The 12,739-nt window shown below is 40.0% G+C and overlaps 1 protein-coding gene across 8 annotated transcripts in view; it reads left to right on the forward strand.

The window, feature by feature from the left end:
* The window catches only part of FTO (FTO alpha-ketoglutarate dependent dioxygenase), a 422,823-nt gene that overhangs the window by 138,187 nt on the left and 271,897 nt on the right, over window positions 1–12,739 (forward strand). For all 8 annotated transcript variants that reach the window (XR_008704362.1, XM_055553633.1, XM_055553636.1 and 5 more), the window contains exon 4: window positions 6,617–6,760. Coding sequence is in view for 7 of the 8 variants with exons in the window: in XM_055553633.1 (XP_055409608.1) it covers window positions 6,617–6,760 (144 nt within the window). In the remaining variant the exon portion in view is untranslated. The remainder of the gene's footprint in view (window positions 1–6,616; window positions 6,761–12,739) is intronic.

Consider the following 12,739-nt stretch of genomic DNA (forward strand, 5'->3'; position numbering starts at 1 on the left):
ACTGCGTGGCATGTGGGGTCTTAGCTCCCTGACCAGGGATTGAACCCACACCGTCTTAGTGGAAGCACGAATCCTAACAGCTGAGCTGCTAGGGAAGTCCTACATCATGATTTTGTATTCAGCCTCAGCTTCCTCACTAATATGTGCTGGGCACATCTCTATCAGATCACAGATACCAAGCTTATAGAGCAGGGGTCGGCAAACACTTTCTGTATAAAGGACCAGATAATAAAGATTTTCAAGTCCAGAGGCCTCTGGTCTGTGTCTTAGCTACTCAACCATGTTGTTATGTGTGAAAGCAGCTGTGGATAGGATGTCAGTGAATGGGCCTGACTATTCTTGTTAAACTTCACCGAAGTAGGTGATGGGACTGATTTGCCTATGGGCTAGAGTGGGGTTCACGGACTTGAATGCCTGTCGGGGGCCAGGCAGGTATCTAATGGAGTCATGTGGCTGACGGAACTGCCACTTGTGCCTTGTCTGAAAGATGCAGCTACTTCTTACTTGTGGCCACTTGTGACCGGCTCAGTGAGACCTGAGTTTGTAATTCAAGAGTAGCTGGAGCAACTTCCTGGTGGTCCAGTGGTTAAGACTCTGAGCTCCCAATGCATGGGGCCCAGGCTCGATCCCTGCAACTAAGACTGGGCACAGTCACATAAATGAATAAATCTATGTTAAAAAAAAAAAAAAGAATAAGCTTCAGAGTCAGACAGACCTAAATTGAATTGTACTTACTAGCAGTGTGAACCTAGACAAGTTATTGTTTTTTTTAAAGAATAGCTGGAAATTGGTATTTTTAGGCAAAGCACTTTTATCAGTAGGCAGCTAATTTAGATTCAATCAGAAAATGTTGTACAGGTCAGGCTATATACCTTTGAGAACTCTTTTCTGGTCCATAGGATCTAATTTAGAAGTGCTTGTCTTTTCAGGTATAATTATGTATAATGAAGAACTTCCTGTCATACTTTGACCACCTGAGGAGAAGAGTCAACTCATTGGAAAAGACCCTGATGCTGGGAAAGACTGAAGGCAAAAGGAGAAGAGGGTGGCAGAGGATGAGATGCTTAGATAGCATCACTGACTCAATGGACATGTATTTGAGCAAACTCCGGGAGATGGCAAAGGACAGGGAAGCCTGGTGTGCTGCAGCCCATGAAGTTGCAAAAAGTTGGTTAAGACTTGGCAACTGAACAACACCACCAACAAGAACTTGTTGGTGAATGTTATTAGACACTTGTTGGTGAATATCATTAGACATGGGCAGCACATATCTAGTTCGGGTGCTGCTAACTACCCATTCTAGTACTGTGACAGACATCAATATCGATCATACCACTCTATCCTGCTGAGCCTAGAGTGATTCACCACCAGGCCTCAAAAAAGCTACAGCTGGTAAATTCACTGTGTCCTTTGTAGCTCAGCTGGTAAAGAATCTACCTGCAATTCAGGAGACCCCTGTTTGATTCCTGGGTGGGAAGATAGGGAAGGGACAGGCTGGGGAAGGAATAGGCTATCCACTCCAGTATTCTTGGGCTTCCCTGGTTGCTCAGACGGTAAAGAATCCGCCTGCCATGTGGGAGATGTGGGTTTGATCCCTGGGTTGGGAAGATCCTCTGGAGAAAGGAACAGCTACCCACTCCAGTATTCTAGCCTGGAGAATTCCATGGACTATTCAGTTCATGGAGTTGCAGAGTTGGACACTACTGAATGACTTTTACTTTCTTCTGATATGTAAGGTATTTGTCAACCCTGTTCCAGAGGATTCTCTTTAAAATGTATTTTGGATTAACCCGGAAAATGGCATTGGACTTTTAAACTCTGTGATTTTAAAGAATCTAGCCAGAAATTGCTCTTAACCACAGAGTATTTGAGAAAATATATATCATAAATAACAACAGATAGGACAGAAGGTAAAATCCTGTTCCTATGGCAGTATCAGATTTTAGATTCAAACTTAGGGAATTGAAGACTATCCACAGTTGGATGTGTCCTTAAAAACTTTAGTAGCATTCCTTCTTTGACGACACCTGAACTTGTTTTTCTGGTGTGTCTTTTTTCACCATACCTGTGTGAAGTAATGGGAATGAATAGTTATAAAGGGCAGGTCCTTTTTTTCTTTCTCTTTCTGTCCCTGATGCTGGTTTACAGTTACTAGATAGAGTGTAAGATGTTCAGAATTTAAGGACTCTGTATTTGAATATGTACCATCTGGGATGCAGGTAACTTTCGGATTGTGTATGTGACATGCTGGATGTGATGCTGCCTAAGTAAAACGTGTTTTATTGTTCATTTTGATTGCATAAAATTTACATCTTTTGTATTCTGCCCTCTGTGAGTCTAAGCCATACTTGTCTTTCAAGTTTGATCATCTCTAAGAATTTTGTTCTACTTGTTCTAGCCTGCATTGAACCTGTCCTTTAGATTTCTTGAATGTTGAGAACTGTGCTAATTCAGCAGTGTCATACTTTATTATTACATTATTTGACTTATTTGCATTTGTTATTCCCCCACCCCCTGCCATAATTAACATTTTCCATTCCTGTCATCTTGCACAGTAAGGACCGTGAATGGTGTGAACTGAGAGAACATACTGTGTTTAAGTAGACAATTTAGAACAAATGTTCATTGGATGTCATTTATATGCCAGTTGTTCAGCTGCTAAGTCATATCCGATTCTTTGCAACCCCATGGACTGTAGCACGCAGGCTTCCCTGTCCTTCAGTATCTACTGGAGTTAGCTCAAAGTCATGGCCATTGAGTCAGTGATGCTATCTAGCCATCTCATCCTCTGTCACCCCTCTCCTTTTGTCTTCAGTCTTTCCCAGCATCAGGATCTTTTCCAGGCTCTTCACATCAGGTGGCCAGAGTATTCAGCTTCAGCATCAATTCTTCCAATGTGGAGTTCTAAATGTGGATGAAACAGAAAAATGGACCCTGCATTTGAAGACCAGAGTCTAGTGGTTTAAAGTCTAGTGAAGTGAAGTCGCTCAGTCGTGTCCGACTCTTTGCGACCCCATGGACTGTAGCCTACTAGGCTCCTCCGTCTATGGGATTTTCCAGGCAAGAATACTGGAGTGGGTTGCTATTTCCTTCTCCAGGAGATCTTCCCAACCCAGAGATTGAACCCGGGTCTCCCACATTGTAGGCAGATGCTTTACCCTCTGAGCCACCAGGGAAGTCTAGTGGGATTAAAGTCTAGTGGAATTTAAAATGTTCCATTTCTAGTAATCAGTGATGAACATTTACAACTCCGCTGGAAGTAAAGCTCCACTGGGCATAGGTCTTTGTTTCATTTACTGATAAAACCCACGTGCCCAGGTCAGCACGTCGTTTATTGTAACTGCTCAATAAATATTTCTTAGATGAACTTTTACATGTTTTTATGTAGGTGTGGGACAGTTAATGTAGGTGAATCATAGGGTGTGCCTTCTACTTCCTTTACTTGTCTCTCCTGTTTATTCCAGCCATGTAATTCTCTTTCCAGAAAAAATCAGTCTTGAGTTTTCTTCCAGAAATATTATTAATATATGCACATATACACACATATATGTGTATGTGTTTTTTAATACAAATTATAGCCTATTCCTTTCTTTCTCTTAAAAATATAGGAGATAGTTTTCTATCATTGCATGCCCATATTATTTTTAGTGGCTATATAGTGTTTTTATTGCCTGAACATTTCATATTTTATTAAACCAGAAATTTATTGATGGATGTTGAAGTTATTCTGATCTTTTGCTTTTATAAACAGTGCTCTAGTAAATAGCCTCCTTCAATTTGCAACCTCTGCAAGTAGGAATTTTAGTATACATTTCTAAAAGTGGTCTTGTGGAATTCCTACAAATTCAAAGGTTTTTAAAAATAAAAAAAATTTTTTAATAATAAAAATGAGTTACATTTGTAATTTTGATAGGTATTGCAGATAATCTTCCACAGAGAATATGAATGTGCCATTTTGCTTCACTCTTACTAACATTATATTTTATTAAAGTGCTTATTTTTTTCTGATCTAATAGGTGAAAAATATCTATTATGGCTTTGTTTTGTGTGTTTGAACGTCTTTTTATATGTTTACAAACTCCATTTTATGTCTTCTGTCTTTATAACTTTTGCCCATTTTTCTCTTTGATTATTGATATTTATCTTTCTGATGTGTAGAAGTTCTTTATTTGGTTAAAAACAATTCCCTGGCCAGGCTTGCTTGTTTATATTTCTGTGTTAATTATAGAGTCAGCTTGTCTAGGACCAAACCCAGTGAACTAAAAATCAATCCTGTTGGTATTTTTATTGTGTTTGTGTCAAATTTATGGATGACTCAGGGAGAACTGGCATTTCCGTAATGTTTCACCTTGTTTCTCAAGAACATAATATGTCTTTGCATTTGTTTAAGTGAGTCATTATGGTGATAAAGGATACTGTCTTAACTTTTTCTATTAACTTTCTGATGTTTTCCTATTAAAATATGTTGGCTTTGAGATAAATCTGTATTGTATCATGTAAAGGAACTGGTCACTTATTGCTCTTATTGAGGTTTTTATCATGAAAGGATGTATGTTATCAATTATTTTTGTATATCTGGTGACTCATGTATTTTTTGTTTGTTTTCATCTATGAATATGATGAATTTTAAGTATTGTTGTTGTTCAGTCACTAAGTCGTGTTCAACTGTTTGTGACCCTGTGGACTGCAGCATGCCAGGCTTCCCTGTTCTTCAGTATCTTCTAGAGTTTGCTCAAACTCATGTCCACTGAGTCAGTGATGCTGTGTAAGCATCTCATCCTCTGCCACCCTCTTCTCCTTTTGCCTTCAATCTTTCCCAGCTTTAGGGTTTTTCCCAGTGTGTTGGCTCTTCCCATCAGGTGGCCAAAGTATTGGATTTCAACTTTAGCATCAGTCCTTCCAATGAATATTCAGAGTTGATTTCCTTTAGGATTAACTGGTTTGATCTCCCTGCTGTCCAAGGGACTCTCAAGAGCTTTCTCCAGCACCACTGTTCAAAAGCATCAATTCTTCAGTGTTCAGCCTTCTCTAGCGTCCAACTCTCACATCTGTACATGATTGTTGGAAAAACTGTAACTTTGACTAGATGGACCTTTTTCAGCAAAGTGATGTCTCTGATTTTTAAAATGTTGTCTATGTTTGTCATAGTTTTCATTCCAAGGAGGAAGCGTCTTTAATTTTGTGGTTGCAGTCATGTCCGCTGTGATTTTGGAGCCCAAGAAGATAAAATCTGTCACTGCTTCTACTTTTTACCTTCTGTTTGCCGTGAAGGAATGGGACCAGATGCTTGACCTTAGTTTTTTGAATGTTGAGTTTTAAGCCAACTTTTTCATTCTCCTCTTTCACCCTCAAGAGGCTCTTTAGTTTCTCTTCACTTTCTGTCATTGGCATGGTATCATCCACATATCTGAGGTTGTTAATATTTCTCCCAGCAATAGACTTTTGCATATTGAACTATCCTTGTACTCCTGAAGTAAGTTCTACTTCGTCATGTTATTCTTTTAAAATGCTGCTGGATTTTGATTCTTTTTCCTTATATAGATCTTCCTCAACTTTCAGTGGGATTATCTCACAATAAACCCATTTTAAGTTGAAAATAGCATAAGTCAAAACTGCATTTAATACACATAACCAGCCAAACATCATTGTTTACCCTAGCCTGCCTTAAACCTGCTTGGAACACTTACATTAGTCTGCAGTTGAGTAGAGTCACCTAACACAAAGTGTATTGTAATAAAGTGCTGGGTATCCCATGTAATTTATTGTATATTGTACTGAAAGTGGAAATTAGGATGGTTTGTATGCATAGTGAGTAGTTACCAGTGTATTGATTCTCCACCCTCCTGATCACAAGGCTGACTTGGAGTGGCCGCTGCCTAGCATCACAACAGTACTTTTTTGCATACTGCTAGCCCCTGATGGGACCAAAATTCAGCATCAAAGTATGGTTGCAACTCAATGCATATTGTTTCACACCATTGTAGAGTTGAAAAATCATTAAGTTGAGCCATAGTTAAGTTGGGGACCGTCTATACTATTAATATATTTAGAAATTATGCAGTGGTTTTGGATGTGAGACTGGTGTGTGTGTGTGTGTATTGGATTTGATACATATTCTTGTCTTTATGAAAAGAATCTGGACACTTCTTTTGTGTTCTTGAACAATTTACAATTTATTGAAATTACACACTTCTTAACTGTTTGATAGAATTTTCCTTTGCAACTCTCTAGTCCTGTGTTCTTTGACAACTTCTTCTATACCTTCTGTGGCTTTTTAAGTCATTCTACCTCTTCTGGGGTCAATTTTGGCCATTCATATTTTCCTAAAAACCTATGCAGATTTTCTGATTTAGTTACATGAAACTGAACAAAATAATCATCTTTAATTTTCTTTGATACCTGCGGTTATTTCCTTACCACTTTCAGATTTTTTTATCAAAAAAAAAATTAATGACGTGTTAAAATATTTTAAATAATGTGTTTTTTTTAAATGATGCAAATAGAATATATAGTTCACTTATCCATATTTTATTAAAACTTCAGTTATTCTTAAGGTAACTATGAAATTCAGAACTTTAAATGAAACATTCCTGACAACTCTCTTTTCTTTTGACAGGCCCTGAAGAGGAAAGTGAGGACGACCCTCAGCTTGAAGGCAGAGATCCTGATATTTGGCACGTTGGTTTTAAGATCTCATGGGACATAGAGACACCTGGTTTGGCGATACCCCTTCACCAAGGAGACTGCTATTTTATGCTTGGTAATGCGAGGATCAAAGCTATACTGATGCTCTAGTGTCTTAAGTTTTAGATTATTGGGTACATATTTTGCATATGTCTTTTGAAGTAAACTTTGTTTTTCATATGATAATGAAGCTTCTACATGTAACTTGATTTTTTTTTCTTTTTAAGATACTGCTAATTTTAAAAGTTGCTTTTCTTTTCATTCTAAGTGTTGATGGCATTCCCCAAATTACTAACCAGTTTTCAAGATTTTTTTCATCAGAGCTACTAAATCATCTCAATCACCTTATTATTGTGAAGTTTAAAAAAATATGTCCTTGTCTCTGTAGGTTTTTAGTGAAAGTTTTTTCTAGTTTTGAATTTAGTTTCCTCTCAGGAACAGCTGACCTGACAACACAGCCTCTTCCTCTACTCCCTGCCCCCTACTCCCTCCCAAGTTCCGCTCATTTCCCTCACTTAGTTCTCTGGGAAACAATATTCCAGCCATGGTCAGCCTTGCTGAAGCTACGAAGTTTGGGGAGTTTGGAGAGCTTCATTTTTTGTTTCTTACTCTTAAGTTTTTTTTGTTTTGTTTATTTTTAGACTTTCTGTTTGCTTTCTGATGCACAGCATGCAAACAGTATCCTTTTTTCCTTACAGAGCCTCTTAGGGTTTATTTTGTCCTTGGCTCTCACTCCTAATTATTTTGGGGTTAATCTCACTCTTACCTGCCTAGGGGAATCTACTCATGTGTTTGGTTTTAGAGCCAGGAACATCAAGGCTCAAACCCAGTGTTTATAATAAGAATTATCTCCCAATAATAGAGTGTCTGTAGAGGGTCCTCTATGTGCTTCGTAAGTGTCTGTAGGAGATACTGGAAATGGATAACACTTGGTCCTTGCTTTCTAGGAATTATGAGTTTGGGGTAGCCATTCAGTCATGACCTCACTAAATGTTTTCCAAATTTCATTCATTCACACACTAGCTTCAAGTTTTTTGCCATATTCCTGTGCTACCTGTACTATTATTGTTGTTGTTGTTTAGTCAGTAAGTCTAGTCTGACTCTTTGAGACCCCACGGACTGTAGCATGCCAGGCTTCCCTGTCCTTCCCTGTTTCCCGGAGTTTGCTCAGATTCATGTCCATTGAGTCGGTGATGCTATCTAACCATGTCATCCTCTGTCATCCCCTTCTCCTTTTGCCTTCAATCTTTCCCTGCATCAGTGTCTTTTCCAGTGAGTTGGCTGTTACCATCAGGGGGCCAAAGTATTAAAGCTTCAGCTTTAGCATCAGTCAGGGTTGATTTCCTTTAGGATTGACTGATTTGATCTCCTTGCAGTCCATGGGACTCTCAAGAGTCTTCTCCAGCACCACATTATTACTTATGTAATATTTCTCTCTACATAAACTTTTTTTTTTTTTCTTGAACAGAAATGAGTTTATTTTAGGTGATTTTATATCTGAAATGGAAAACCAGTATCACTTGACATAATTAGAAGAATCGTACAGAGTGAAAGTAAAGTCATCTTAGTATCTGGTGCTTTTGTTTCCTGAAGACCCTGAGACTCAGGCCTGTTCTGTCTTCAGTCACTATTAGGGAGAGGTGTTAACCCAATCATGGTACCAATTTTGGGCTTTCTCCTTTGTGGCAGCGGGAAGATTGGAAGATCATGATGCAGGGAATTACTTTCTCCCAGTGCGATTCAGTAGTAAATTCTTAAATTCTTTTCATGGAGGAGTCCTGCATTTGTCGCACACTATTCTTTTGTTGTTGTTCAGTCATTAGGTCGTGTCCAACTCTCTGCGACCCCAGGGACTGTAGCCTGCCAGGCTCCTCTCTTCCACTGTCACCCGGAGTTTGCTCAAATTCATGTCCGTTGAGTTGGTGATGCTGTCTAACCATCTCATCCTCTAAGTAAGCTCCAAATCTCTTGCCTTCTATTTGCATGTTGCTTTCCAGTTTACAGATCAGTTTCACATAAGCCATCTCAATCAATCTCCAAACAGCCTTGCTAGGGAGATGGTGCAGGGCATCAATCTGTTTTTAAGTAATTTGCCCAAGGTCACTCAGTTCGTGTGAGGCAGAACAGAGGGCAGTATGTGGTCCCATGTTTCTTATTCGGTGCTTTTCTTGCTCTCAAAGGGACCATTTAGATTTGATCCCAATTCATTGAAGATGTCGAGGTGGGAATGCTTTTAGGGGTAAAGTCATCTCTTCATCTGCCCCACTCCTGCTTATCTCAGGATTTGAGTTTCTATTCTCAAGTCTTTGCCCCATTGTTGAGCATCATTTATAGGTAAAACAGATTATTATTTAATTTTTTAATATACCACCCAGATGTGGATATTTACCATGAATATAAATAGGTTGTCATTTCAGCCAGTAAATCACTTTCCTTTTGGGTACTCTGTTTGAGTTTCTATTAATATTTTGCATCTTTAAAAGAAATGGGAGTCAGAATAGTGCTATTTTAAATAGCTTTATTAACTTTCTATGTATAAAAGTAGTAAATGACATTGTAAAGGTTCAGCTACTTTCCATTTATTTAGTAACATCTCATGTTTTCTTTTCTGATTGAAAAAGCAGTATATGCTCATTGTAGAGAAAAGAAACTCTGAAAAGTATAAAGTGAAAGAAGAAAATAAAAATCAGGTTCATGCCTATTTCAGTATATTCCTTTTCAGACTTTTTCAACGTGTACATAAATATGTACCTGGAATGGCAGTTGTTGGTGTCTTAGTGACTAAATCATGTCCGACTCTTCTGTCACCCCATGGACTGTAGCTCCCCAGGCTCCTCTGTGGGATTTCCCAGGCAAGAATAATGGACTGGGTTGCCGTTTCCTACTCCAGGGGCTCTTCCTGACTCAGGGATCGAACCTGTGTCTTCTGCCTTCTCAGGCGGATTCTTTACCACTGAGTCACCAGGGAAGCCCAGGAATAACAGTAGTATATGAATAACAGCTGTGTTTACTGTGGACTAATGACAAGTCAAGCCTTCTGTGAATCTTGTCAGTAACCCTGAGAAGTAGATACCAGCTCTGTAGAGAAAGAAGATCAGGTTAGATCGAGGTAGTGGCTTAGCCATGGTTACACAGTGGGAAAGAATCATGGATTGAAACTTGTCACTTTAGCCCACCTGTGCTCTGATACCCACGTCAGGCCATCTGGACCCTGTACCTGGAGGCCCTCTGCACCCCTGTCCAGCACTGGCCCCTGCTCTGAGCTTCTCTGCCTTACCTGAAGGCTTAAGACTTAATTGTTCAGAAGGGCAGAAAGGAAGGTGACGATGGTGGTCTGTTTGCTTCTTTCTTTTCCAGTTCATTTTTTAAAAGTTATTTATCCATTTATTTATTTTTGGCTTGTTGCTCTATGTGGGCTTTCTCTAGTTGTGGCGAGCAGGGGCTACTCTTCATTGCAGTGCTGGGCTTCTCATTGCGGCTTCTCTTGTTGGAGAGCGCAGGCTCTAGGGCACGTGGGCTTCAGTAGTTGGGGCTCCCAGGCTCTAGAGCATGGACTCAGTAGTTGTAGCCCATGGGCTTAGTTGCTCCGAAGCATGTGAGATCTTCCCAGATCAGGGATTGAACCAGTGTCCTCTGCATTGCAAGGTGAACTCTTAACCTCTGGACTACCAGGGAAGCCCTCCATTTCTTTTTAAAGTTATGTTTTTCTTGGCTCAGAAATTACATTAAAAATGAAAATATTAAATAATTGCATTGTCCTTTTAACATATATTATAATGAATATACATTTTTAGAATATACATTGGTTCCAGTTAGCTTTTGTAGGTGATAAAGGAAGATAGTTATCATTTTATAGTAGCTGATATCTGAGACATAACATCTAGTTCTGATTTCCAAACTCCTGCCTTCAGATAAAGGTGAAATAACTGATAACTTAGTGAACTAGGCCAAGCATAGCACGCTGCACCTCAGGTTTGTGCTTGGAATCTGTTTTCTTATTAAGATGTCATATTCGATTTCTAAAATGACTTGTCCCGCATCTTCTCTTAGGCTAAACAAAACAAAAATAAAAGCAACCATGGTGGAAAGCCACCTTTTCTCTTTACTTTTTAAAAGCCAAGGACTCTAAAGAACCCTGTCCCGGGATCCCTGCCCTGTGCTGATACCTGAAATCTGAACTTCATAGCACTTTTGAAAAGGAAACAGTTTAGCTCAATTTATAATAATATATTGGTCTGCAGAGGAAGTGCATACCAAACCCTGCTGTCTCAAGTCAGTCCTCCAGGGGTGTCTGATGGGGAACGTGCCGGGTGCCTGTAATAAATCCACTGCCTGTGGAATCGAGTGAAGGCCCTGCTGGCAGTGCCTGAGGACACGCTTAACTGGGGTTGTCACGGTTTTACTTTTAAATTGGAATCTCTGCCCTAATCTCAGAGTTAGACATGACCAGATTTGCAAGCAGATTTACAATTTTCACTAATTTTCCAACCAGGACTTCAAAACACACTTAGAAAAGAAAAAAAAAAATACACTCTGGTCTTTCTCAGAATGGGATGATTTACTTTGCCACAGATGTTTTCCATAGACTGAAGGCAACCAGGGAGTTAGGGACTTAAAAGTGGCTTGGAGACAAACTGTGGGTTTGTTTTTTGTGTGGAACCGATTATACAGTTCAAGGGACATCAACCAAATCATGTTCATTAAGCCAGAGCCGAGTGTAGACGTGGGATGGTTCAGGACAAAGGTGAGTGTTAGGTAAACATTTTGTGGACAAACCTCCTCCCCCCACCCCTTTATTTATATTTTTCACATATCACTCTTCATGACTCTGTTCTCTCTACTCTCTTTACTTTTGTTTCCTTAAAACCAACTACATCTCATTTTCACATGTCATTATTGTGCCAATTAACTATTTCGAAGCTTTGGTTGCCAAGTAAAAATTGCACGACAAAAAAGAACAGCAATATAAATTGAAATGCACAGTATCTCCTTTTTGGGTTGGCGTTCCCTCACCAGCAGTTTAGGATGGAATAATAGAAAGGCCAGGTGACTTTCAGGTTCGGGTGGAATAAGAGAAAGGTCAGGTGACGAGCTTCCCTCAGGTTCCCCTCTTGTCTGTGGGCTGTGCATTGTTAGCACCGCTCTGAGCCTCTGCCTCCAGTGAAAAGCTGGTGCTTCATGACACGTGCTTCCCAGGGTTACTGTGAAGTCAAATAAAAAAGTATAGGGGACCTGTTTACAGGGCAGGGATAGAGACGCAGACGCAGAGTGGACTTGTGGACACAACGGGGAAGGAGAGGCCGGGATGAATTGAGAAAGGAGCACTGAAATGTGTACACTGCTGCTGCTGCTGCTGCTGCGAAGTCACTTCAGTCGTGTCCGACTCTGTGCGACCCTATAGACGGCCGCCCACCAGGCTCCCCCATCCCTGGGATTCTCCAGGCAACACTGGAGTGGGCTGCCATTTCCTTCTCCAATGCATGAAAGTGAAAAGTGAAAGTGAAGTCGCTCAGTCGTGTCCGACTGTTAGCGACCCCACAGACTGCAGCCTACCAAGCTCCTCCGTCCATGGGATTTTCCAGGCAAGAGTACTGGAGTGGGGTGCCATTGCCTTCTCCGAAATGTAAACTCTACCATGTGTAAAATAGATAGCTAGTGGGAAGTTGCTCTATAGCACATAGAGTCAGCTCAGTGCTCTGTGATGACCTAGAGGGGTGGGAGGGAGATTCAAGAGGGAGGGACACATGTATACGTTTGGCTGATTCACTTTGTTATATGGCAGAAACCAATACAACATTGTAAAGCAGTTATTCTTCAATTAAAAAGAAATTTAAAAAGAAGTATTGAGACTTCCCTTGGTGGTCTAGTGGTTAAGACTGAGCTTCCAATGCAGGGGACCTGGGTTCAAGTCAATCCCTGGTTGGGGAACTAAGTTCTCACATGCTATGTGGCAACAACAACAACAACAACAAAATATTAAAAGAAATTTAAAACATTTTTTAAAAAGAGAAAGTTTATGGAAAGCGCTTTCTGAATTACAACTTGAACATGAGGA

This window comes from Bubalus kerabau, chromosome 17, assembly GCF_029407905.1.
Source record: "Bubalus kerabau isolate K-KA32 ecotype Philippines breed swamp buffalo chromosome 17, PCC_UOA_SB_1v2, whole genome shotgun sequence".
NCBI lineage: Eukaryota > Metazoa > Chordata > Mammalia > Artiodactyla > Bovidae > Bubalus > Bubalus kerabau.